Raw genomic sequence first — 27655 nt, 5'->3', positions numbered from 1 at the left:
TTATACAAACATGAAAATTCAAACTCATTTTGATAATTATGCAACCAAAAACAATCATGTTAAAATCACTTTTAATCCCAGTGATCATTAGTCTTCTTAATCTATATACTAACAGCAAAGACATGTCGTATTCGACATGTACCACGTGGAGAGAAACATAGCAACACGAGACAATAACTTGAAAAATAAATATCCAAACACAAATATCCAAAGTTTTCAAATTAAAATATGTCCCACTTTCCACTATCATCACATCACCTACCATAAATATTATCTTGGTCAACTAAAAAATATACTAAAACAATTGGTACTACATCAACCTCAAAAACATGTACGATTTATAAAGAAATTCGATATAAGAAGACAAATTTTGCTACATATTACATCTTTATAAACTAATCACATTTTAATAGGTTGTTGTACATTTAGATTCAACTATATTATTTGCACCAAAAAATGGCAGAAGCTCCATCCTCAAACACCAATCTAAGATTATCCGGCAAAATAGCCATTGTGACGGGAGGTGCTAGTGGCATCGGTGAAGCCACGGCACGTGTCTTTGCAAACGAAGGCGTGCGCGTGGTTGTGATCGCGGACATCCAAGATGAGCTTGGAAATCAAGTAGCTGCATCCATTGGCAGCCAAAGGTGCACTTACATCCATTGTGATGTGACCGAAGAAGATCAAGTCAAAAACCTCGTTCAATCAACGGTTGATACTTATGGACAGGTTCATAATATTCGCAATCATATTTATTACTCTCTCTTTTTTCTCTAATTATTTATTTATCTCTCTTGACTTCAAAATAATCAATTGAACACTAATTTACGAATTTTTTGATAAGTAATGTTAGTATATATGTTGGTATTTTTTGTTGGAACACTAGTTAATTCTAGTGAAGAAAATTGGAAAGAAAAACACTATGAAAAAACTAGTGTGTGGGTGTGACTTAAAAATGTCCCACATTGAAGGGTCACCCCAACTAGTAAGTGTTTATATATGGGAAAAGTGACCTCCAAGGGTGTGCCCTTGGGGTACCCAATTTTGTGAACGGGTGAACGCTTAAAAAAAAAATTTGATATATATTTTTTTTTTGTCACTTGAAAATGTTAAATTAATTAATTAATTAATTTAATCATTATCCGTAAGCGATACGCGTAACAAATAAATTTGTTACGATCCGACCCTATCCAAAAGCATATCCAGAAACTTCCGGATATATCCAATTAAGAAACAAAACGCGTTTGCTTAAGGATTAAGCAGACTTAATCCCCAAGTCACTCGTTTTTTGTTACAAACTCTCCCTATAAAAGGAGAGCTCGCCCCATTTGATTCTTTGCACCGAAAATTCACAGTCGATGCTTCCTGTGTTTTTTCCTCTCTTCTCCCTCCGACTTGTTTTTAACAAGTTTCTTCTGCTTCTACTCCTTTCTGTCCCTTCGGTATTAAGAGTGTTCTTAAGACCATAGTCCCTTGGTCTTAAGTTCATATTCCCTTCGATAATATATGATTCTTCGGAATATAGAGTACTATTAAGATCATATTAAAGAATGATCTTAACAGTATATATATTATTTTAATAATTTTAAGGAGAAATGGTGGTATCACCATATTTGAGTGGTCGTAGTGCCATATTCATGTTTTGGAGAAGTTAGAATGGTGGTAACACCATATTTGAGTGGTCTCAGCACCATAATAGAATGGTAATAATACCATATTAATTTGAACGGTTTCGAATAGAGCGGTTACGTACCGTATCGAGTGGCTTCGATCAAACGATTGAGCCATATTTTGAGGGTGTAATTCTCGAACGATTTTTCTACAGTGCAGTAGTTAATCGAACAGTTGTAGCTGGGCTTGTTTTATCCTGGAGGCGGCGTGGTTGATAGTCTACCTTGCACAACTTTGGGTAGTGCCACGAAACGTCTTAAAGAGAGCGACCTGGTCGTGACTCAACCTAGTAACAACTTCGGTAGATGATAGAATTTGGAAATTCAAATTTAACAATTTGGAAATCCAAAAACAACAATTTTAAGACGTTTCGATCTGCTATGTCTACCGAAGAAGTTACATATTGAGGTTGAGTTGTCCCTAAAAACATTAAGGATAAATCAAGCTATAGAAATACATCTTTTGACTGAAACGATGAAGTGTTTGTTTGTTATAACAACAACACTAAGAAATTCACTTATGCAACTTTGAATTTGTTTGAAATTTATTTTCAAAATCAAAACTGCACCGTGAATAAATAATTTTAATTTTTAAGAGAATAGAACCATCATGTGTTGTTGTAGCGTCCTTAATTTTCTACGTGACCCTTGACAATTGACAAAGATAAATAGCAAAGGATCAATCGAGTAGGATAATTGTCAAGTATTGGAAAAATTTTGTAGAATGTGACCCTTGAACGATGACAACCGTAAATGATGCAATGGTTCTAAATTTTAAGGATGAGTTTACCACTGAGATGGATCTTGTGCTTGCTTCGCTGTACCAACTTCCGTTCAAGCACAGGGACTAGTTTCTTTTGGTAAATTAAAGCACATGTATATCTTTGTGAATTTGAGCTCCAGTACCATTTTTTGGACTTATATAAACTTGAGCACTCAAATTATTTTAAGATTTTGATCTTATAAGAACAGGTCTATTGACTTGTACTTGTATTTTCATTGGAAAAGACTACCTTTTTTATGGTATATTAAGAATTAAAATTCTCCTTCTATTTTATTAGTTGTGTGATTTTAATATTTGACTCATGAACAAGCGATTAATTTTAAACTTGAGTAACTTGGACTTAATTCCAAGTTATATGGTTAGACAATTTTATTTATTGCAGTCAAGATATATGAACCAAAAGTTCATATAAATCAGAATTAGAGAATATGAATCTCTAAACATAATGATATGTGTTAATTTGATGACACATAAATTAGAAATGATAAAATGATATTTTTATCATATTTATTGATGACTGTGAACTTTGGAAAAATAAAATTGATATGCTTGAATGTTCATTTTTTTATAACGAAATTGAAATTTATAGAGTACCCAAGTCTAAGAACAAAAATTCCAATTAAGAAATTTTTGAAGAAAAGACAATCCAACTTGTCTTATTTTGAACTTGGGATTGTCTGGACTATATTTAGATCCTGGACCCCAAGAGAGTTGAACTCACTAGTAGAGCCTATGAATATGTATTCATCGGGTATGCGATAAATAACGAAGCATATAGGTTTTATGACCTAAATGTTAAAGTGATCATAGAATTTAAAAGATGTCGAATTCTATGTAAATATATACCCCTTTAACTAAAGAATAGTGGGGCCACTAGTGGGGGCTCTAATGGGAGCACGACATTAGTGGGGGTAAATTAAATTTCCCTTTTAAAAAATTAAGAACTAGTGGGGGCACTAAATCTGATCACATTCATGTTATCAGAAATAGTTATGAAACAATTATGAAAACATCGTACGAGATGTTATAGAACCTCAAGGAGGTAAGAAAGCTAAAATTGCTAAAGAGTATGAACTTGGTTTATACTTTGGAAGAAGATTCATTAAGCCTTAAAGAAGTTATATCCTCATTGGATGCTGAATTATGGCAAAAGCAATAAACGATGAAATGAATTTTCTAGAGTCTAACAAAACATGAAACTTGGTTGACTTGTCTCATAGTTGCAAAACCAATCGGTTGTATTTGGTTTTTTGGGAAAAAAAGAACTAAAACCTGATGGTACGGTTGATGAATACAAGGCTTTCCTTGTAGTCAAAGGTTTTAAACAAAGCGGAAAAAAAAAATAGACTTCTTCGACATTCATTCACCAGTCACGAAAATCATATCCATAAGAGTACTAGTCCCTTTAGCCGCCATTTATAACTCGATAGTACTCCAAATGGATGTGAAAGTTGCCTTTTTATGGTGAACTAGAAGAACAAGTCTATATGGAACAACCTGAAAATTTTTGCAATTCATGGACAAGAAAACAAGGTCTGTAAGTTAGATAATTATTTGAATGGTCTAAAATAAACTCCTGAGGAATGGCATGAAAAATTTGACATTCTAATGTTATCGAATGAGTATAAAGTGAATGAAAGTGACAAATAATATTTGCACGATCATATGTCTCTATGAAGACGACTTGCTCATATTTGATTTAAAGATTCATGTTATGAATTATGTGAAATCATTGTTTATCAACAACATTGATAAGAAAGACCTAAACAAAAAAAAATTGAAGTAATTCTTGGTTTCAAGATTACTAGATCAGAAAAGATAACTTTTTTGATAAATCTCACAAAGTTGAGAAGATCTTAAAGAAATGTAATTATTTCACCGTAAACTTGCAATCACATATTATAATCCAAGTGTAAGAACACTTGAGATGGAATTAGAAAAACAGAATATACGAGCATCATTGGCAGCACTTAGGTATGCCACTGAATGTATTAGATCCGACATTGTCGATGTCGTGAAACTCTTGTGCAAGTTTACTAGTAGACGGATGGAAAGCATTGCCATGCTATAGAAAGAGTCATGAGAAGACTATGACTCTAAGATTACTTCACTAGGAGTAACATATTGTACTTAAATGGTACAAGATATAAAATAGAACATCTTTAAGATGAATATTTAGCGACTATTGTTTGCACATTGAGCATCACTAGAGGAGTTGTTTGTTAAAACAAATGATATTGACTCAGTCCACTATGGAATGAATCTGAGAAGAGAACACTAGAGAAAACTAGTGAAGAAGCAAGTTGGCTAAGATTCTTGCTAGCTGAAATCCCTTCATGGGAAAAACCGTTACCTGCTGTGTTAATTCATTGTGATAGTACCGCGGCTATTGCAAAGATTAAGAATCGTTATTACAATGGTAAGAGAGGACAGATAAGGCGAAAACATAGCACGATTAGAGAGTGTATCTCTAAATGGAGCGGTTAGAGTTGATTTTGTACGTACGAATGAAAACTTAGCTGATCCTTTGACGAAAGGACTTAATAGAGAGAAAGTCCAAGAAACATCCAGTAGGATGGGACTAATGCCTATAGCCCACAAGTGATGGTAACCCGACCTAGATGACTGGAGATCCCAAGAAATAGGTTCAATGGGTAAAAACAAGTCATGAAGTGGTAGAACATGCTATGAGAGAAAGAATATAGAAAGCATGATCCTGCAGCGAAAGAAGGATGAGGTAATAGTAACTCTTAATGAGATCTATACTCTATGTTGAGTGGGGTACACAGCTACAGGAGTACCCTTGATAGACTCACCTATACGAATGTGGAACTTAGGCCAGTCCTATGGAATTTCAAGGCAGAATTCCTAGAGCACTCGTTAAAACCGGGATACACGTGCAGGGCCTTAAAACGCACGGGCTTTTAGAATACACCTATGAAAAGGTTTGTGTGTGGATTCTATGTCTGAGATAGAGTTCAATGCTGTAAGCAACTCTTGTTAAATCAGAATACCTTCCACTATGCTAAGGTTCAAGTTGTTGGCGACACCTTTGTATATTAGCAAATCTTATGGAAACGTTTTACGTTATTTCTCGAAACCATTTTGAAGTCAAGTGGGGGATTGTTGGAACACTAGTTAATTCTAGTGAAGAAAATTGGAAAGAAAAACACTATGAAAAAACTAGTGTGTGGGTGTGACTTAAAAATGTCCCACATTGAAGGGTCACCCCAACTAGTAAGTGTTTATATATGGGAAAAGTGACCTCCAAGGGTGTGCCCTTGGGGTACCCAATTTTGTGAACGGGTGAACGCTTAAAAAAAAAATTTGATATATATTTTTTTTTTGTCACTTGAAAATGTTAAATTAATTAATTAATTAATTTAATCATTATCCGTAAGCGCTACGCGTAACAAATAAATTTGTTACGATCCGACCCTATCCAAAAGCATATCCAGAAACTTCCGGATATATCCAATTAAGAAACAAAACGCGTTTGCTTAAGGATTAAGCAGACTTAATCCCCAAGTCACTCGTTTTTTGTTACAAACTCTCCCTATAAAAGGAGAGCTCGCCCCATTTGATTCTTTGCACCGAAAATTCACAGTCGATGCTTCCTGTGTTTTTTCCTCTCTTCTCCCTCCGACTTGTTTTTAACAAGTTTCTTCTGCTTCTACTCCTTTCTGTCCCTTCGGTATTAAGAGTGTTCTTAAGACCATAGTCCCTTGGTCTTAAGTTCATATTCCCTTCGATAATATATGATTCTTCGGAATATAGAGTACTATTAAGATCATATTAAAGAATGATCTTAACAGTATATATATTATTTTAATAATTTTAAGGAGAAATGGTGGTATCACCATATTTGAGTGGTCGTAGTGCCATATTCATGTTTTGGAGAAGTTAGAATGGTGGTAACACCATATTTGAGTGGTCTCAGCACCATAATAGAATGGTAATAATACCATATTAATTTGAACGGTTTCGAATAGAGCGGTTACGTACCGTATCGAGTGGCTTCGATCAAACGATTGAGCCATATTTTGAGGGTGTAATTCTCGAACGATTTTTCTACAGTGCAGTAGTTAATCGAACAGTTGTAGCTGGGCTTGTTTTATCCTGGAGGCGGCGTGGTTGATAGTCTACCTTGCACAACTTTGGGTAGTGCCACGAAACGTCTTAAAGAGAGCGACCTGGTCGTGACTCAACCTAGTAACAACTTCGGTAGATGATAGAATTTGGAAATTCAAATTTAACAATTTGGAAATCCAAAAACAACATTTTTTCTTCATCAGAGTTGAATCTAGATCTTAATTTAACTTGTTCATGAGAACGTTCTCATGAACAAGTTAAATTAAGATCTAGATTCAACTCTGATGAAGAAAAAATACCAACATATATACTAACATTACTTATCAAAAAATTCGTAAATTAGTGTTCAATTGATTATTTTGAAGTCAAGAGAGATAAATAAATAATTAGAGAAAAAAGAGAGAGTAATAAATATTAACATTCAAAATGTTAACATTTTGAATGTTAATATTAAAAACGGTCAAGTTGGTCAAATTTACTTATACTTTAGTTTATATTATCAAACATGACTGGTTTTTGTTTATATTTGAGTATAGGAAAAGTATGTGAGAAAATAAATATCATATGAAAAATGAAATTTTGTTATCATATGCAACAGGTAGATATAATGTTCAGCAATGCTGGTATCCTTAGTCCCACAGCTCAAACAGTAATGGAACTTGATATGTCCCAACTTGACCGTCTATTTGCCGTCAATGTTCGTGGGATGGCATTGTGTATGAAACACGCGGCGCGTGCAATGGTGGAGGGTCACGTGAGGGGGAGTATTGTGTGCACGGGAAGTGTTGGTGGTAGCGTGGGAAGCTCGAGGTCAACGGATTATACAATGTCAAAACATGCAGTGTTAGGGCTAATGCGTGCGGCCAGTGTACAACTGGCCGCACACGGAATAAGAGTGAACTCTGTCTCACCGAATGGACTGGCAACACCGTTGACTTGTAAGTTGTTGGGAATGTGCGAAGAGAAAGCAAAAGAGACTTACCAAAAATATGCAAGGCTTGAGGGAGTGGTGCTCACACCCAAACATGTGGCAGATGCTGTATTGTTTTTAGTTTCTGATCAAGCTGAGTTTATTACAGGCCTTGATCTTAGGGTTGATGGTGGATTTGCATATGGGAAATAGTGATTTGTGCACTAAGGTATAACAAACCAAATAACATTTCATTTCAAATATATCAAAATAACATAAAAGGGAATCAAATTTGTTATTGGATTGATTTTGAGAATGAAGTGTTTTTCATATTTATCAACATCATCAGTTGAGAATTTAAATTCTGCAAGTATGAGAAGTATGAATAAGAAGAGATTATAAAAGTATAGGTGTTTCAACTTGGCTGAGTTTAGCAGAAGACGTTAGACTCTCACATTACGATGAATCAATGTTTGAATTATGTTTTGGAATCTAGATTTATTGTCTGATATGTCTCGAATACGATTGTTTGAAACTCAACTTGACAATTAATTTGTTGAATTTTGTTTCATGAACCAAGTGAGTTGAGTTTCAGTTATGTATAGTTCGTACATTTTTCTTTCCAAAAGAAAAATCAAACATTTTTAATAATCTGACGTTATGATCGATTAGCAATGTAATAATCGGATCGGACAAAACCATCATATGTTGTATAACCATGGAATAGGACTCACCCATGAAGGGATGGAATAGAGGAGCAAACAATAGGTACAAGCTGTTATGCATATGTTGTATAACCATGTAATAGGACTCACCCATGAAGGGAAGGAATAGAGGAGCAAACAATAGGTACAAGCTGTTATGCTTGCTCAGTTTCTGGCTGTGGGGGGGTGTGCGTGAAGCATATGTGAGTGAGGAACCAAGGGTGATTATGAAAGGAAATAATTGATACAGAAATCTCAATTTTTTTTTTGTGGTGGCCAGGGTTCGAACTTCAAACCTTACATATTTTATGTTTTTATACATTATCCATACCAACTGAGCTAAGCTCACGAGGACATAGAAATCTCAATTATCACAACTTGATGGGTGAGCACTCCCACATTAATTTAACACCTTAACTAAATTACCCTATCATTCAAATCACAACTGTATAAAAATATTAAGCAACTAAAGCAATAATAAATCATGACAATACTATGTCTCTATACTAATGTTTTTCTTCAAATATTATTATCTATAAAGTCTCTCTTACTCATTATAATTTCAGTATAGAAAATTGACAATTGAACAAATTAAAATCCCCTGCTAAAAAAAAGCATAAAAAGAGAAATGCTAGAAATGCTTACCATACCACCATTGACACTATAGAAATCATCAAATTAAGTATGGACCAACAAATTAATCAGAATTAAGGGCTATCAGTTCAATTAAGTAGGAAGTTACATTTCAATCACTTTCATTTTAATGTCAACAGTAACATATGAACTGTAATCATTTAATAGACCCTCTGCATCTGGATATAAATCAATCTTCATTTTCATTTTCATGTATACAATAAAAGAAAAGAAAAAAAGTAGAATACAACATAAATTAAATTAGGGTAAAATATGCTTTTCGTCCCTGTAATTATAGGTCATTTGAATTTTCGTCCCTGAGCTTACTAATCCTCCCATTTCGTCCCTGTAAAAGTTAATCACTTGAAATTTCGTCCCTCGCCCCTTTTAATCACTGCCACGTCAGCAAATTACCAAAATGACATGGGAAATGACGAAAATACCCCTGACTTATTTTTTTTCCTTAAAAAAAAAATTCAAAATTTTGAAAATTCTTTTTTTAAATTAAAAAATTCTGAAAAAATAATTAAAAATCATAAAAAATTTCGGAAAAAAAATGTTAAAATTAAAACTGAAAAAACTGAAATTTTTTGGAGAAAAAATCGTAAAGCATGCAATGGAATAAGAGGCCCCAGGTCAACGGACTACACAATGTCAAAGCATGCAGTGTTGGGGCTAATGCGTGCGGCCAGTGTACAACTGGCAGCACATGGAATAAGAGTCAACTGTGTTTTGCGTAATGGACTGTCGACACCTTTGACTTGTAAGTTTTTGGGGATGAGCGAGGAGAAAACACAAGAGACTTACCAAAAATATGCAAGGCTTGAGGGAGTGGTGCTCACACCCAAACATGTTGCAGATGCTGTATTGTTTTTAGTTTCTGATCAGGCTGAGTTTATCACAGGCCTTGATCTTAGGGTTGATGGTGGATTTGCATATGGAAAATAGTGATTTCTGCACTAAGGTATAATAAACCAAATAACATATCATTCAAATATATCAAAACAACAACAACAATAAAGAGAATGAAATTTGTTATTGGATTGATTTTAAGAATCAAGTGTTTTTCATATTTATTAACATCATCAATTAAGAATTTAAGTTCTGCAAATGTGATAAGTATAAATAAAAAGAGATATAAAAGTATAAGTGTTCCAACTGGACTGAGTTTAGCAGAAGACGTTAGACTCTCACATTATGACGAATATGATTGTTTTCATCTTTAGCTGTCAATTAACTGGGTCAATTGGAAACATAGTTTGTCAAATATGTCTCATTGAATTTTGTTTCATGAACCAAGCAAGTTGAGCTTCAGTTATATATAGTTCGAATATTTTTTTTTTTCCAACAAGAAAAATCAAACATTTTTAATAATCTGACGTTATGATCGATTAGCAGTGTAATAATCAATCAGACAAAACCATCATATGTGGCAGAACCATGGAAAGACTGGAAGAAAAAAATTTGATCAAATCCAGTGGTTGAGGCAATTATACATGTTGGACCAAAACTGGGAAAAATTGATCAAATCCAATGGTTGAGCATGTGTGAGTGAGGAACTAAGGATGATATGCAAGGAAATAATTGATACAGAAATCTCAATTATCACAAATTGATGGGTGAGCACTCCCACATTAGTTTAACACCTTAACCAAATTGCCCTATCATTCAAATCACAACTGTATGAGAATATTAAGCAATGAAAGCAATAATAGGCCAAGTTCCATGAATGTGTACACAACATGTAACATGGATACTTCAAATTAAAAACATGTTATGTGTTTGACACGTGCTAGTATCTAACACCAACAGGAATCAACATATGCTACGTTCTGTCTCCTAAATTCGTATTTGTATTAGTGTTTCATAGCACAATAAAAACTAATGTAAAAATAAAAAACAAAATGCATTAGATATTATAAGGTATAAGCTATGCTGCACATACACTTCAAATTAAAAGTGTCTTGTCCGACATGCATGTGTCTATGTGCTACTATTGTGTCCATGTGTCTATGTGCTAGTATTGTGTCCGGTGTCTGTATCATTGATGCACTTATCCTTGAAGTTGGACTGCTGACAGAAAAAAATCTCACAACATTTATCATATTGATGATATAAAACATCTCTTCCGTTTATGTTTACATACTTTTCAAATTCATATAGCTTATGGTTCTTTACATAGGGATATTGATGTACACTATCATATTCATTTCAACCACTGAGTCTTTGTTCAAGGAAAAAACCAAACAAACAACATTGTTTCAACACATTGCAGTAGAACTCAAAGGTTTCCATCTACTGCAATTGCAGGACTTGTCTTCCTCCTCCTTTCTCTAAAGCTACGACACGAAGTCAAACTCGGAATGCAAAACAGCGACGATTTAGGCTCTCTAACAGATGTGTGATCCTCACTTGTGATTCTTTCACTGCTGCAAGCAGAGTTAGCGCCCGAGCGATAAGGAGTTGAGTTTGAGGATTTAGGTAAAACATCTTGGATGGTTGGTTTCACTTGTTTCTTTTCTTTACCATCATCATCTTGGTTGTCTTTTACACTGTCTTTGAAAAGCTCTAACAGTTTCTTTTTCTTATCTGGTGATGATTCGGATCGAGAAGGTGAAGTTCTGTTCTGAGAAGAGGCTTTGTTCAGACCAGGTGTCCCAAAAGCATGGTGAACTGGGGTGTTACCACGAGATGGTGTAAAGTCTGCAATACAAGAAATAAACAATATGATTAGAGTTTAATGCACATTCGGTGTATATCAGTTTTACAGTGTGATATTCAATAAGAGTCCTTCATTTCTTTCATTTCAGAACATCAATTTGAAAAAGCAGAGTTGCAAAAGAAATGTGTTGTGGCAAAACAGTAGATTTTCAATCAATGTCAGTGCGTTTAGCCGTTTATGCTGATTGTGTATATCCTTTAAATCCATATAATTAGAGTTTAATAAGCATATACTGACATTGTAAATTAGTTTTACACTGATACTCGATAGGATTCTTCCATTTTTCTATGTCATAATATCGATTTTCAAAGAGATTTTCATTGGAAGCCAGGGTAAACTTACTTTATACTGTCAAGTTATATCCTTTAAAAATAAAATAAAAAATTATAAACATACCGTGTCAAGTTTTGCACCTGCGCACGGTTATGTTTCCAACGTAGGGTGTTTTGTGAAGGTGTTTCACGAAACAATGTTATAATGTGTAAATACAGTAAAATATGATTGAACATCTGTGTAAAATACTTTACACTATCATTGTATAGTTATTATACTCGAAAAAATATATCTAATTTTTTTGAAAACGAGTACTGCCTTCTTCATAAATTGACGTTATGAAGAGGCTTGAGAATGATACAATGTCGGTACAGAAAACGGACAATATTATCTTTCCTGTACTATTGTTTTTCTTCAAATATGGGATAAGGGTGAATTGTGTCTCGCCAAATGGATTAGCAACACCATTGACTATGAGATTGTTAGGGGCGAGTGCTAAGACAGTGGAGCTGATTTATGAACAAAACAAAAGGTTGGAAGGAGTGGTTCTTAACACTAAACATGTGGCTGATGCTGTGTTGTTCTTGGTATCTAATGAATCTGACTTTGTCACTGGCATTGATCTTCGTGTGGATGGCAGCTATGTTTATGGCAAATATGAACTATTATAAATAAATAAATAAAAATGTTTGTACTGATATTAAATTTATTTGAAGGATAAAAAAATTCCTCACACTTCTAGGGCGAGTGTTAGAGGTGTATGGAGTGAAGTATATGAAATAAATGTAATAAATAAATAAAAATTAAACTATAGCATGGGCTTTGGACCCATTTATTTAATATAATTTTTTAAGTGGAGTTTGACACAAGTGAAAAGATATTGTGCTTTCATAGCTACTTTTTCTATAATCACCTGTATTTTTCACTCTACAATGAAGGTGTTTTTTTTCACTCTACAATGAAGGTGTTTATATTAGTTGATAGTACTAAGTAGAAGAAACAACCATCATCTAAATAGTTTTAAGACTGAATTAAAATTAAAATGTGTCGTGCATGTTGCCTTTGGTTCATTATAAGTATAAATTGATTTCAAATAAAATAATTTATCTAAAATTGAATTGAATTTAAAGTTATTTATGTGATTTATGTATGACATTTAAATTCACTCAATGTGAGTTTAATTGTTTACTTTTTAATTCAAAAGGTGAGATAAATCTTGCATTATGCACAAGGTTGTTTCTACTATTTGATAAATAAATATAACCATTAAATTAAATAAGGCTAAAATGCACTTTTGGCCCCCTATGTTTGCCATGGTAGCAATTTTGGCCCCCTATTAAAAAAAAACCACTTTCCAGCCCCCTAACTTCACCCCCTTTTGCAACTCATAGGCCCCCTTTGATTTTGACCGGGTCAAAGTTCAAGTGGCCACTCAATGGACGCCACGTGGCAATTTTTTGAATTAAAAATAAAAAAAATCCACATATTTTTTATTGAAATTAAATAATTAAAATAAATTAAAAAAATCCAAAAATTAAAAGAAAATAATAAGAAGAAAATTTCCACATGGCGTCCATTGAGTGGCTACTTGAACTTTGACCAGGTCAAAATCAAAGGGGGCCTATGAGTTGCAAAAGGGGGTGAAGTTAGGGGGCTGGAAAGTTTTTTTTTTTTTAATAGGGGGCCAAAATTGCTACCATGGCAAACATAGGGGACCAAAAGTGCATTTTAGTCAATTAAATAAATGTCAATTATGTTATGTGATGCACAAACGAGACAAATATTACATCTTACACAAACTAGTTTTCACCATTGGATCAATAAATCTCACGATTAAATTAATATGATGTGAGTTATTGATCTAGTGGTAAACAAGACACTTCTGTATGGTGTGAGACCATTTTTGTTTGCACATGTTAGACAAAGTCTTAAACGAAACAGGAAGATACTCATTGATCGAATGGTGAAAATTTAATTTATGCATTCTGAAAAATTAAAAGATATAGTTTTTTTTAACATCAAATTTATTATTAAGAAGAGAAGTACAAATAGTATTAAACTCATAACTCAGAAAAAGTACAAGTAGTACTCGGCCTAATTTAAATAAACAAACACCGTACACCAAGAAGTAAGACATATAAGAGGGTTCAAATATCATTCAAAATACAAACAAGACCCTCCTTTTTCTTAACAAGAAACCATCTCCATGAGGTTTATTTTGACAATTTCCACAGTCTCTTCTACCCAACCCCAACCCCACCCCCCCCCCCCCCCCCAATAGATTTCGAAGAAAAAAAATGACCTTACTTCACATTTCCTAAATTTTTTAGATTGTTGCATGTCAAATAAATGTTAAGCTTTTCTGATACTTCTTGGTCAGAGAAGAGGGATTAGCCTTGTTCAAACACACTTACAAATCGAATACTAAATCTTACCGACAAAACTACATCTACAATACAAGTGGTCCTCCTCCTTTATGGTCCCTAAACGTGAAACACATTCAAACTAGATCCAACCAACAACACTCCTCTTCTAAATAAAAGTCCCCCCAGATAGAAAGTCTACCAAGAATTAATGCCAAAAGAAAATTTGAACCCTTTGTAGAATCAAACTATTTCATTTTCCCTTTAGACCCCTTCTAGACGCCGTGATCAAATCAAAGATAAGAATTAAAAGATATAGTAATGAAATTCAAAGAAAAAAATCACTTATTTAAAGAAAATAAGTTAAAGATAAATATAAAATGATGCAAAAATTATACAAACATGAAAATTCAAACTCATTTTGATAATTATGTAACCAAAAACAATCATGTTAAAATCACTTTTAATCCCAGTGATCATTATGATTTGCTAAAAAATGAAGGACAGGACATAACAACTCTAGTTGTCCAGTGTTTGATTTGTAAAACAGTTTCAGGTACAGGACAAACTGGAGGCAAGGGACAGGACAAAAACTCATATTTTTGTCCCTCACCAAACCACAGCACAACTTTTTGTCCCACGTACAAGTTGTATAAAATACCAAAATAGCATTTTGTCCCCCAAAAATCGTATAAAACATAAAATTACTCATTGCCGTAAAAAATTTGTCCTGTGCTGTTCTGCCTTGTGTTGTGCTGTTCTGTCTTGTACTGTTATGTCCAGTACTTACTGTTTTGCAAACCAAACACACCCTTAATCTATATACTAACAGCAAAGACATGTCATATTCGACATGTACCACACGAGACAATAATTTGAAAAACAAATATCCAAACACAAATATCCAAAGTTTTCAAATTAAAATATGTCCCACTTTCCACTATCATCACATCACCTACCATAAATATTATCTTGGTCAACTAAAAAATATACTAAAACAATTGGTACTACATCAACCTCAAAAACATGTACGATTTATAAAGAAATTCGATATAAGAAGACAAATTTTGCTACATATTACATCTTTATAAACTAATCACATTTTAATCGGTAGTACATTTAGATTCAACTATATTTTCACCAAAAAATGGCAGAGGCTCCATCCTCAAATACCAATCTCAGATTATCCGGCAAAGTAGCCATAGTGACAGGAGGTGCTAGTGGCATCGGCGAAGCCACGGCACGTGTCTTTGCTAGCGAAGGCACGCGCGTGGTTGTGATCGCCGACATCCAAGATGAGCTTGGAAATCAAGTAGCTGCATCCATTGGCAGCCAAAGGTGCACTTACATCCATTGTGATGTGGCAGATGAAGATCAAGTCAAGAACCTCGTTCAATCAACGGTTGATACTTATGGACAGGTTGATAATATTTGCAATCCTATTTATTACTCTCTCTTGCATTAACTTCAAAATAACCAATTGAACGCTAATTTAAGAATTTTTTGATAAGAAATGTTAGTATATGTTATATATGTCGCTATTTTTTCTTCATCAGAGTTTGAATCTAGATCTTAATTTAACTACTTCAACTTTGTTAATCGTTAGCTCAAACCAATTGCTTTGTAATGTTGGTTAATTCTGTTATCGTATGCAACAGGTAGATCTAATGTTCAGCAATGCTGGTATCCTTAGTCCCACGGCTCAAACAGTAATGGAACTTGATATGTCCCAACTTGACCGTTTATTTGGCGTCAATGTTCGTGGGATGGCATTGTGTGTGAAACACGCGGCGCGTGCAATGGTTGAGGGTCACGTGAGGGGGAGTATAGTGTGCACGGGAAGTGTTGGTGGTAGCGTGGGAAGCTCGAGGTCAACGGATTATACAATGTCAAAACATGCAGTGTTAGGGCTAATGCGTGCGGCCAGTGTGCAACTGGCCGCACATGGAATAAGGGTCAACTGTGTTTCGCCGAATGGACTGGCGACACCTTTGACTTGTAAGTTGTTGGGGATGAGCGAGGAGAAAGCACAAGAGACTTACCAAAAATATGCAAGGCTTGAGGGAGTGGTGCTCACACCCAAACATGTTGCAGATGCTGTATTGTTTTTAGTTTCTGATCAAGCTGAGTTTATCACAGGCCTTGATCTTAGGGTTGATGGTGGATTTGCATATGGGAAATAGTGATTTGTGCACTAAGGTATAACAAACCAAATAACATTTCATTTCAAATATATCAAAACAACATAAAAGGGAATCAAATTTGTTATTGGATTGATTTTGAGAATGAAGTGTTTTTCATATCAACATCATCAGTTGAGAATTTAAATTCTGCAAGTATGAGAAGTATGAATAAAAAGAGATTATAAAAGTATAGGTGTTTCAACTGGGCTGTGTTTAGCAGAAGACGTTAGACTCTCACATTACGATGAATCAATGTTTGAATTATGTTTTGGAATCTAGATTTATTGTCTGATATGTCTCGAATACGATTGTTTGAAACTCAACTTGACAATTAATTTGTTGAATTTTGTTTCATGAACCAAGTGAGTTGAGTTTCAGTTATATATAGTTCGTACATTTTTCTTTCCAAAAGAAAAATCAAACATTTTTAATAATCTGACGTTATGATCGATTAGCAATGTAATAATCGGATCGGACAAAACCATCATATGTTGTATAACCATGGAATAGGACTCACCCATGAAGGGAAGGAATAGAGGAGCAAACAATAGGTACAAGCTGTTATGCATATGTTGTATAACCATGTAATAGGACTCACCCATGAAGGGAAGGAATAGAGGAGCAAGCTGTTATGCTTGCTCAGTTTCTGGCTGTGGGGTGTGAAGCATATGTGAGTGAGGAACTAAGGGTGATATGCAAGGAAATAATTGATACAGAAATCTCAATTATCACAACTTGATGGGTGAGCACTACCACATTAATTTAACACCTTAACTAAATTCCCTTATCATTCAAATCACAACTGTATAAAAATATTAAGCAATTAAAGCAATAATAAATCATGACTATACTATGTCTCTATACTAATGTTTTTCTTCAAATATTATTATCTATGAAGTCTCTCTTACTCATTATAATTTCAGTATAGAAAATTGACAATTGAACAAATTAAAATCCCCTGCTAATAAAAAGCATAAAAAGAGAAATGCCAGAAATGCTTACCACCATTGACACTATAGAAATCATCAAATTAAGTATGGACCAACAAATTAATCAGAATTAAGGCCTATCAGTTCAATTAAGTAGGAAGTTACATTTCAATCACTTTCATTTTAATGTCAACAGTAACATATGAACTGTAATAATTTAATAGACCATGCATCTGGATATAAAATCGATCTTCATTTTCATTTTCATGTATACAATAAAAGAAAAGAAAAAAAATTGAATACAACATAAATTAAATTATACTGTATAAATAAAAACCAAAAATAAATAAATAAATAAAAATAAAAAAATATATACTAAGACAATTGGTACTACATCAACCTCAAAAACTTGTACAATTTATAAAAAGACAAATTTTGCTACATATTACATCTTTATAAACTAATCACATTTTAATAGGCTGCACATTTAGATTCAACTATATTATTTGCACTAAAAAATGGCAGAAGCTTCATCCTCAACCACCAATCTAAGATTATCCGGCAAAATAGCCATTGTGACAGGAGGTGCTAGTGGCATCGGTGAAGCCACGGCACGTGTCTTTGCTAACGAAGGCGTGCGCGTGGTTGTGATCGCGGACATCCAAGATCAGCTTGGAAATCAAGTAGTTGCATCCATTGGAAGCCAAAGGTGCACTTACAACCACTGTGATGTGTCAGATGAAGATCAAGTCAAAAACCTAGTTCAATCAACGGTTGATACTTATGGACAGGTTGATAATATTCGTAATCTTATTTATTACTATCTCTTTTTTTTCTCTAATTATTTATTATTCTTTCTTGACTTCAAAATAATCAACTGAACACTAATTAATAAGAATCTTTTGATAAGAAATGTTAGTATATGTTATATATGTTTGTATTTTTCTCTTCATCGAAGTTTTGAATCTAGATCTTAATTTAAATCCTTCAACTTTGTTAATCCTTAGCTTAAACCAATTGTTTTATAATGTTGGTTAATTCTGTTATCCTATGCAACAGGTAGATATAGTGTTCAGCAATGCTGGAATCGCTAGTCCCACTGATCAAACAGTAATGGAACTTGACATGTCCCAATTTGACCGTTTATTTGCGGTCAATGTTCAAGGAATGACGTTGTGTGTGAAACATGCGGCACGTGCAATGGTGAAGGGTCGCATAAGGGGGAGTATCGTATGCACAGGGAGTGTTAGCTGTAGTCAAGGAGGCCCCAGGTCAACGGACTACACAATGTCAAAGCATGCAGTGTTGGGGCTAATGCGTGCGGCCAGTGTACAACTGGCCGCACATGGAATACGAGTCAACTGTGTTTCGCCGAATGGACTAGCGACACCTTTGACTTGTAAGTTTTTGGGGATGAGCGAGGAGAAAACACAAGAGACTTACCAAAAATATGCAAGGCTTGAAGGAGTGGTGCTCACACCCAAACATGTGGCAGATGCTGTATTGTTTTTAGTTTCTGATCAGGCTGAGTTTATCACAGGCCTTGATCTTAGGGTTGATGGTGGATTTGCATATGGAAAATAGTGATTTGTGCACTAAGGTATAATAAACCAAATAACATTTCATTTCAAATATATCAAAACAACAACAAAAACAATAAAGGGAATGAAATTTGTTATTGGATTGATTTTAAGAATCAAGTGTTTTTCATATTTATTAACATCATCAATTAAGAATTTAAATTCTGCAAATGTGATAAGTATAAATAAAAAAGAGATATAAAAGTATAGGTGTTCCAATTGGACTGAGTTTAGCAGAAGACATTAGACTCTCACATTATGACGAATCAATGTTTGAAATACGTTTGGGAATCTAGATTTATTGTTTGATATATCTCGAATATGATTGTTTTCATCTTTAGCTGTCAATTAACTGGGACAATTGGAAACATAGTTTGTCGAATATGTCTCATTGAATTTTGTTTCATGAACCAAGCAAGTTGAGCTTCAGTTATATAGTTCGAATATATTTTTTTGTCAACAAGAAAAATCAAACATTTTTAATAATATGACGTTATGATCGATTAGCAGTGTAATAATCAATCAGACAAAACCATCATATGTTGCAGAACCATGGAAAAACTGGAAGAAAAAAAAATTGATCAAATCCAGTGATTGAGGCAATTACACATGTTGGACCAAAACTGGGAAAAATTGATCAAATCCAGTGGTTGAGCATGTGTGAGTGAGGAACTAAGGATGATATGCAAGGAAATAATTGATTCAGAAATCTCAATTATCACAACTTGATGGGTGAGCACTCCCACATTAGTTTAACACCTTAACCAAATTGCCCTATCATTCAAATCACAACTGTATGAGAATATTAAGCAATGAAAGCAATAATAGGCCAAGTTCCATGAATGTGTACACAACATGTAACATGGACACTTCAAATTAAAAACATGTTATGTGTTTGACACGTGCTAGTATCTGACACCAACAGGAATCAACATATGCTACGTTCTGTCTCCTAATTTCGTATTTGTATTAGTGTTTCATAGCACAATAAAAACTAATATAAAAATAAAAAACAAAATGCATTAGATATTATAAGGTATAAGCTATGTTGCACATACACTTCAAATTAAAAGTGTCTTGTCCGACATGCATGTGTCTATGTGCTACTATTGTGTCCATGTGTCTATGTGCTAGTATTGTGTCCGGTGTCTGTATCATTGATGCATTTATCCTTGAAGTTGGACTGCTGACAGAAAAAAATCTCACAACATTTATCATATTGGTGATATAAAACATCTCTTCCGTTTATGTTTACATACTTTTCAAATTCATATAGCTTATGGTTCTTTACATAGGGATATTGATGTACACTATCATATTCATTTCAACCACTGAGTCTTTGTTCAAGGAAAAAACCAAACAAACAACATTGTTTCAACACATTGCAGTAGAACTCAAAGGTTTCCATCTACTGCAATTGCAGGACTTGTCTTCCTTCTCCTTTCTCTAAAGCTACGACACGAAGTCAAACTCGGAATGCAAAACAGCGACGATTTAGGCTCTCTAACAGATGTGTGATCCTCACTTGTGATTCTTTCACTGCTGCAAGCAGAGTTAGCGCCCGAGCGATAAGGAGTTGAGTTTGAGGATTTAGGTAAAACATCTTGGATGGTTGGTTTCACTTGTTTCTTTTCTTTACCATCATCATCTTGGTTGTCTTTTACACTGTCTTTGAAAAGCTCTAACAGTTTCTTTTTCTTATCTGGTGATGATTCAGATGGAGAAGGCGAAGTTTTGTTTGGAGAAGAGGCTTTGTTCACACCAGGTGTCCCAAAAGCATTGTGAATTGGGGTGTTACCCCGAGATGGTGTAAAATCTGCAATACAATAAATAAACAATATGATTTGAGTTTAATACAGTCTCATGCACTTTCGGTGTATATCAGTTTTAGTGTGATATTCAATAAGAGTCCTTCATTTCTTTCATTTCAGAACATTAATTTGAAAAGGTAGAGTTATGAATGATATGTGATGTGACTATGAAGCACGGATACGAACACCGGACACGACACAGACACTGACACGCCGAAACCGCAAATAATTTGAGAAAATCACATAGTACATTGTAATTATATGTGCCAGTGTTGTGTCGCTGTCGGATATGACACATGTCCGACACTAGGACACTAATCCGAGGAGTGTCCGTGCTTCATAGATGTGGCAAAAGAGTATATTCTCAATCAATGTCAGTGTGTTTATGCTGATTGTGTATATCCTCTAAATCGATATAATTAGAGTTTAATAAGCATACAGTGACATTTTTCAATAGGAGTCTTCCATTTTTCTGTCATAATATTGATTTTAGAAGACAGTTACAAAGGATATGTGATGCAGCTAAAGAAAAGATTTTCATTGAATGTCAGTGTAAACTTACTTTATACTGTAAATTTTAAAATCATCTGCCATAAAAAGCACAAAAGGAAAGAGAAATTCCAGAAATGCTTACCACCATTGACACTATAGAAATCATCTTCACAATCTGAGTCTATCCAAGCCTTGGAATCAAAAAATGCTTCCTCTTTGCTACCTATACAGAGAAAAAAAATTCATTAGGGGATAAAATTACTTGAATCAAAATCAGATTTCAAAACAAACAAAAGGACAAAATTATCTCAATTATTTGTTTATAAGTACAATCCAGCTAATTAATCAGAAATAAAGCTATAAGTACAGTACAACAAATTACTCAAAGTTAAAGCTGTCAGTATGGACCAACAAATTAATCAGAATTAAGGCCTATCAGTTCAATTAAGTTGGAAGTAACATTTCAATCACTTTCATTTTAATGTCAACAGTAACATATGAACTGTAATAATTGAATAGACCCTGCATCTGGATATAAATCAATCTTCACTTTCATATTCATATATACAAGAAAAGAAAAAGAAAAAGAAAAAAAGGTAAATTAATGAAGCACGGATACGGACACTGAACACGACACGGACACTGACACGCTGACACAACTAATAATTTGAAAAAATCACATAATTCAATGTAATTACAAGTGTTGGTGTCGTGTTGGTGTCGGACACGACACGTGTCCGACACGGGACACGCCTAATCTGGGACTGTCCGTGCTTTAAATACAACATAAATTCAATTAAATAAATAAAGAAAAACCAATCTTCATATTCACATGTGCAATTAATAATTGCAAATTATTAAAAACATGAAACTGGTGAACCAACTACATCATATCAGCAAAGACAGGTTCATGCCACATGATAAATTTCTACTTGTTTGGTATTATTGTCTTTTTTATTGACAAAGTATTATAACCTAATCATAGGTGAATTAACATAAAATAAATTAAATAAATAAATCAACCATGTTAATCCTAAAAAAAACAGGACCAACATAAAATATTCCTCACATAAAAGCAGAAACAGTACAATTTAACTGAGTGTTCTGGTTGAAGTGAGTTTGACAGAATCACGATGAGTTTAACTAAAACTAAACTTCATAACTTCCAACAAAACTACGGTGTCATCGTAATTTCATCAAATTCATCGTCAATCCAAATACGCACAAATAACATCACATATACTAATATAAACATCAATTTTCAAAAATAAATTAAAAATAAAAATACTAAAAAAGAATGAACTTCTTAAATTTTAATCAAGAGATTAATTAATAATTCCTCATATTAAGAGACCCCACAGGAACAACTTAGATCAAACATCAAATGAATTCTCCAAAAAACACAAATCATTTATTAAAAAAAAAACATTCTTTTATATAAAAACACCAATCAGAAAAAGTAAAACTCAAACTTAGATCCCAGAAAAAGAAAAAAACAACCTAAGAAAGTGTTACAACAAAAAAAAAAAAACAGAAAAACCTTAAAAGAACAAAACAACAACAAACGAAAGGACAATACCAAAATCATTGAAGTTGGTCGTTGACCTTGAAGGTGACAACTTCAAGTCACCATTTTTAGGTTGTTCCTTAATGGGTGATGGAGGAATCACAAGTTTCTCAGTTTTGGAACCAAAAAATGCAACTTTAAGCTTCATGTTATTGTTTTCTTTGTTGTTGGTTTTTCTTTGAACTGAAGAACAAGAACCCATTAATCAAAAAGATGATAACTTTATGATCATCACAGTCACTTTGCTCTGTTTTTTCTCTTACTTTAAAGAGATAGAAAGTGAATGTAGAGAGAGAAAAATGAAGAATGAGAAAAAGAGTGTGTGAGTTTTTGGAATTATGCAAAAGGGTTTGTGAGAAAATTGAGGAATTGGAGAGAGAAAGAAGGAAAGTTTTAAAGAGGATTGGTCTTGAAAAGGAAGCTATGTTATGTCAACAATGTTGTTTGTGATGAGGTGGTGACTATTGGATGCTAAATATATACTCTTATTGGGTATTGATTCTTTGAGTGATTAGGGATAATGAGTAGTTTGTTGGCATTATAGTTAAGGAGGGAGAGAGGTCATAAAATTTTCACCCAAAAAAGTGACAAATTGATGGTTTGATATTGGATTAACTTGAAAATACTTTTTCATAAAAAAAAAAAAAATCGATATCTAATTCAATAATCGACTAATTTAGAGATCAATTATATCATTTATTAGTGATGGTCCGTCCAATTGATATATGGTTCAATTTTATGATTTTTTGTAAAATGTCATGAGTTTATAGTTGAATGTAGTTCATTAGATAAAAAGAGAAAAATTGAGATCACGATGAAGTATTGATTTTGGTCGTTGATTTGAGATCGACGGTCAAATAACATAGTTAGTTTCACAAAATATCAAGAGTTGTGATGCAATTATAGCATGAAATCCTATTCTTAACTATTCTAAAAATTTGAGTCATTTTTAATCTATCATAAAATTGGTGGTAGAAGATTTAAGTTTGGTATGTCATAGAAATTGAAATTTAGCAAATTGAAATTTAGTTTGACCAAACCAAAAAAAAAATTGAAATTTGGACTAATACCTTTAAAAAAGATGATTAAGTTGTCAATTTTGTGATTAATCACACTTTGTCTTTACTGACTAATTGAAAATTTCTTTACTAATTTGGGCATACATGTCCTATTATGTGTTTACTATGTCATTTTTATTTTGTTTGTTGTGGAATTTTTATCCTTTTATATAACACAAAGAGAAGGGGGGCCATAGGTGCATGTAATGTGAATCATTTGGTTAGCACTTAGCATACTTTGCGTCCTTAATATGTTATCTTGAATTATAAATCATTAACATAAATTTCACCACTTTTTCATTAATAAAAATGTTATCTTGAATTATAAATCATTAACATAAATTTCACCACTTTTTCATTAATAAAAATTTGAATAACTTTTTATTAAAAAATCTTTTTTAATAAAATTATTTGTTAAAGGATAATATCTTTAGTAAATTTATAATAGCTTATACCCAATTACGAAAAGTTATTTAAGGTAACAAAAATCATGTAATAATTGATTGAAACCTCGAATGGTCAAAGTGTCCTTTGCAAATAAGAATAAGTGAGTAATTAAAAGGCAAATTTGTCAAATAAATCAAGCTTGATCATAATCATAAGTTGTTACCTAACTTTTGCTAGGGTCAGCCATTGCAATATAAGTTAAAAATATCTTTAGATTACTCCGTGTATTCATCGTGTAGAAATAGTGTTGCATAATTAATCATATTGACCAATAGTTAGTACTCCCTCCGTTTCAAAATGAGTGTCGCTTTAGCCAAAAAAATTTGTTTCAAAATGAATGTCGCTTTACATTTCCAATACAACTTTAATTTTTTTCTTCCAACTTTACCCTCAATAAATACTCCAACTTTTCTCTCACACAATTTCCAATGCAAATTTGTGTTTGTCTTTTTCTTATAAAGTAAAGGGCAGTTTAGTAAAAGTGTTATATCCAATGATTATTTCATCCCATTTCTTAATCTGTGTGCCAACACCTAAAACGACACTCATTTTGAAACGGAGGGAGTAATACTAAAAAAGTCTCAATTCCCATCTTGTAAACCAAGGTTCACACTGTACACACACCACTTTAAATCAAATTTTTTACTCTCTTTTTATGATTCCTTCTAAAAGTTTAATTTACTTTGCCACCGTAATATATTCCCCTCGTGTTAGCTATTCATATTTTTTTATTAATATGATAAAGTTTATGTGAGTTGGGTTTGAATTCATTATGGTTGAAGCATGCGTCAAGTTTTAAGAGTGTTTATATTAATTTATGGATCTGCCATCAAAAAGGTTTTTATGGCGACTCCCAAAGTTAAACTTAGGTTCATGCGAGAATGAGATATGTGTTCAACTATTTATCATTTGAACCAACTTTTATTCACATTAGTTTTTTTATTTATTTATTGACATTAGTTATTCATATTTTGTTTTATGTGCACTGTGCTAAATATTTTATGTGATTTTTATTACTAAAGCACCCTGGACCAGCAAATAATGGGAGTTTTATTATTGCAAGATTTGGTGTCTCATTTAACAATTGGATGGTTGGTATTTGCTTGGGACAAATCTCATCTACATAAGGAAAATAATGAAATTGTTGAAATGATAGAATTAAAATCAAAATTTCCCAAGGAATAATTCAAGCAATCATATTCTTCCACCTGTTATTAATATCTGGATGATTGGTATAAGACAATAGAGGTAAAGAATTGAAACGTGTGTAAACAAAAGAGAGATCACATGGGTATTATTTATTTTGTTATTCAACTTTTATATAAGATTTTTGATTTGATATTTAATGGTCCTCTAGTTTCATAATCGATATGGTATTTGATTTGATATTTAATGGTCCTCTAGTTTCATAATCGATCATACCGATTGTGAAGTAGATATTGAGCATTCCGTCCCCGTCAATATGGTTCAATCGGCGCAGGGACATGCATTATTTATTATACAGGGGTCGGGGTTCGAACCTCGGACACCTCATTTATTCATCTTAAAAAAAGGTGAATTTTAACCATTAGACTAATTGATAAAAAAAATGAAAAAAATATTGAGCATTCCATGCTTTTCTTTCGTATTTTTATTAATAATTTTCACAATTTTTTTACGGATTTCACAAATACATTTATTTAGGATAGTTAAATCTATAATATGGGAATAGTTAAACACAAAAATACACTACCTTATCAAAAAAAAATTAAATAAATCTCCTTAGTTCAATTTCTCTACTAATGGAACTACAATTAAGACTGTTTTCATCTCTACTTAATTCAATATATCTTGATCATTTTATTTCTTCACATAATTTCCATGCTCAAGTGAAAATTTATTGAACTGCAACAACATTAGAAAATAACATATTCTTTTATTTCAAGCTCTAGGTGCTTACTTCAAGCAATAAAGAGATTTCTTCAACCTGTACACCAATTCTTCCTTCCTTTTTATCTCAAAACCAGGAGGTTGAGATACATATACCTCTTCATCAAGAAGTCTATTTAGATTTGTTGATTTTACATCCATATGATTAGAGCTGTCAAAACAGGTCGGACCGTACGGGCCGGCCCGTTTAGCCCAATTAATTATAGGGCTTGGGCCTTAAATATTGAGCCCGGATTTTAATAGGGTTTTTTAGCCCGGCCCTAAAAAGCCCAGTACCCGTTAGGGCTAGCTCGAAAGGGTCGCGGGTAGGCCGTTAGCCCGCATAATAAAAAAAAACCTATAAATTATATATATTTTTCAAATAATTCTTTACTTAGTTGATTATCAAAGTAAAAAATAAAAGTGAAAATTCAATGAATTAACACAAATATAAATGTAATATAAAATTATATTTATTCGTTTCGTTATTTATAAATTTAAAGATAGAATATATAATTATCTATAACCATAACGTATCAAATTTATTTAAAAATTTTTTCCTCTCCGTTTTAGTTTACGAGGTTTGTACGAAAATGTTTACAATTTATTTTTGTGCTAGACATATTTAAACATATTAAAAATATTATTTATAAAAAAAATTTATAGGAGTATTTTATAGTACTTTTATTTTAAAAAAATGTAAATTTTAATACGGGCCGGCCCGTTTAGCCCGCGGCCCGTGTAGGGCCGGCCCTAAACGGGCCAGGGCCGCCCGTTTTGACAGCTGTACATATGATGCAATGACATACCTTAGTTTGCCATTACAACTACCAATCAAATGGTGGTCTCAATTCTAGATATTGTAGCAAACTAGACCAACTTTTTTAAGAAGTCTTTATCCCCTAATATTGTCTTGTACTTGGATATTGATCCAAAAAAATTAATTGATATTCTCTCAACAAGAATTGCTCCTTCTCGAAGAAACTTTCTAAAATACCCCTACTTGACTTAATTCACGTAGGGTTTATAACCAACGTGACTTAAGTTATGTTCGGTACATTGGTACATTCAACATGAGTTAAGTCATGTGTTATGTTATAAAAATAGAACATCAACTATTCTGACATAGGAATTTTCAAAACTCCAATTGTGATTTTGCTCTCTCTCAAGTGCGATTTTCACCAAGCCAATCAACACTGATTACAACCCTAAGATTAAGTAAGTTTTTATTGTGACTCCCTAAATCCCATAATAATTTGTTTAGTATTTCTAAACTTTTAAGTCACATCGCACTGTTAAAATTACAGATTTTCAAAAACTTTTTGAGACAATGACATCACAACTTATACATACAATTCATACTCAATTATTTGAAAAGTTAATAATAAGAAAATTAGGCTTTACGACTAACATCTAAAATTACAATCGTTTTACAAATTGAGCTTAAATCGAATAAATTAATCCAAATTCGATGTCACCTATCAGAGTGGACCATTTTCCTAAAATAAAATGTGAACACAAAACAAGTC

General features: G+C 33.1%; 4 protein-coding genes and 1 long non-coding RNA gene across 7 annotated transcripts; 4 read left to right on the top strand and 1 right to left on the bottom strand.

Annotated features, from left to right (window-relative positions):
• The first annotated feature begins 398 nt into the window (after nucleotides 1-398).
• LOC146913373 ((+)-cis,trans-nepetalactol synthase NEPS2-like) lies at nucleotides 399-12493 on the top strand. 2 transcript variants are annotated; one of them, XM_085716547.1, is made up of 3 exons: nucleotides 407-729; nucleotides 7145-7425; nucleotides 12204-12493. In XM_085716547.1, the coding sequence occupies exons 1-3, from the start codon at nucleotides 457-459 to the stop codon at nucleotides 12457-12459; spliced, it is 810 nt and encodes a 269-aa protein (XP_085572673.1). In that variant the 5' UTR covers nucleotides 407-456; the 3' UTR covers nucleotides 12460-12493. The 2 variants fall into 2 exon arrangements, with proteins under 2 accessions (XP_085572672.1, XP_085572673.1); XM_085716546.1 differs by lacking the exon at nucleotides 12204-12493 and having other exon boundaries at nucleotides 399-729; nucleotides 7145-7996.
• On the bottom strand, nucleotides 10868-23164 carry LOC146913370 (uncharacterized protein At3g27210-like). 2 transcript variants are annotated; one of them, XM_085716549.1, is made up of 3 exons: nucleotides 22726-23164; nucleotides 21289-21369; nucleotides 10868-11496 (listed from the first exon to the last, which is right to left on the bottom strand). In XM_085716549.1, exons 1-3 carry the CDS (start codon nucleotides 22913-22915, stop codon nucleotides 11075-11077), a joined length of 693 nt encoding a protein of 230 aa, XP_085572675.1. In that variant the 5' UTR covers nucleotides 22916-23164; the 3' UTR covers nucleotides 10868-11074. The 2 variants fall into 2 exon arrangements, with proteins under 2 accessions (XP_085572675.1, XP_085572676.1); XM_085716550.1 differs by lacking the exon at nucleotides 10868-11496 and adding an exon at nucleotides 20031-20659.
• On the top strand, nucleotides 15172-16657 carry LOC146913372 ((+)-cis,trans-nepetalactol synthase NEPS2-like). The gene is made up of 2 exons (XM_085716540.1): nucleotides 15172-15571; nucleotides 15810-16657. Exons 1-2 carry the CDS (start codon nucleotides 15299-15301, stop codon nucleotides 16332-16334), a joined length of 798 nt encoding a protein of 265 aa, XP_085572666.1. The 5' UTR covers nucleotides 15172-15298; the 3' UTR covers nucleotides 16335-16657.
• Nucleotides 17715-19014, top strand: LOC146913371 ((-)-isopiperitenol/(-)-carveol dehydrogenase, mitochondrial-like). Its single transcript, XM_085719452.1, has 2 exons — nucleotides 17715-18054; nucleotides 18323-19014. The coding sequence occupies exons 1-2, from the start codon at nucleotides 17782-17784 to the stop codon at nucleotides 18845-18847; spliced, it is 798 nt and encodes a 265-aa protein (XP_085575578.1). The 5' UTR covers nucleotides 17715-17781; the 3' UTR covers nucleotides 18848-19014.
• A 1617-nt stretch (nucleotides 23165-24781) lies between the features above and the next one.
• Nucleotides 24782-25564, top strand: LOC146913369 (uncharacterized). The gene is made up of 2 exons (XR_015013444.1): nucleotides 24782-24823; nucleotides 25241-25564. It is a non-coding gene; the product is annotated as an uncharacterized LOC146913369 (long non-coding RNA).
• Nucleotides 25565-27655: the final 2091 nt, after the last annotated feature.

The sequence above is a fragment of the Medicago sativa genome, chromosome 6 (assembly GCF_051527215.1).
Source record: "Medicago sativa cultivar Bolivia chromosome 6, Bolivia_mono, whole genome shotgun sequence".
NCBI lineage: Eukaryota > Viridiplantae > Streptophyta > Magnoliopsida > Fabales > Fabaceae > Medicago > Medicago sativa.
This window is presented reverse-complemented; position numbering and strand designations above follow the sequence as displayed.

Excerpts from the sequence above, each read along its gene's own strand:
- LOC146913371 (XM_085719452.1), top strand. The coding sequence starts at position 17,782 with ATGGCAGAAGCTTCATCCTCAACCACCAATCTAAGATTATCCGGCAAA. Across the intron at positions 18,055-18,322 it reads CGGTTGATACTTATGGACAG|GTAGATATAGTGTTCAGCAA; the intron begins GTTGATAATATT and ends CCTATGCAACAG.
- LOC146913370 (XM_085716549.1), bottom strand. The coding sequence starts at position 22,915 with ATGGGTTCTTGTTCTTCAGTTCAAAGAAAAACCAACAACAAAGAAAAC. Across the intron at positions 21,370-22,725 it reads GACCAACTTCAATGATTTTG|GTAGCAAAGAGGAAGCATTT; the intron begins GTATTGTCCTTT and ends TTCTCTGTATAG. Across the intron at positions 11,497-21,288 it reads TTTCTATAGTGTCAATGGTG|ACTTTACACCATCTCGTGGT; the intron begins GTAAGCATTTCT and ends CTTGTATTGCAG.
- LOC146913372 (XM_085716540.1), top strand. The coding sequence starts at position 15,299 with ATGGCAGAGGCTCCATCCTCAAATACCAATCTCAGATTATCCGGCAAA. Across the intron at positions 15,572-15,809 it reads CGGTTGATACTTATGGACAG|GTAGATCTAATGTTCAGCAA; the intron begins GTTGATAATATT and ends CGTATGCAACAG.
- LOC146913373 (XM_085716547.1), top strand. The coding sequence starts at position 457 with ATGGCAGAAGCTCCATCCTCAAACACCAATCTAAGATTATCCGGCAAA. Across the intron at positions 730-7,144 it reads CGGTTGATACTTATGGACAG|GTAGATATAATGTTCAGCAA; the intron begins GTTCATAATATT and ends CATATGCAACAG. Across the intron at positions 7,426-12,203 it reads GCGGCCAGTGTACAACTGGC|CAAATATGGGATAAGGGTGA; the intron begins CGCACACGGAAT and ends ATTGTTTTTCTT.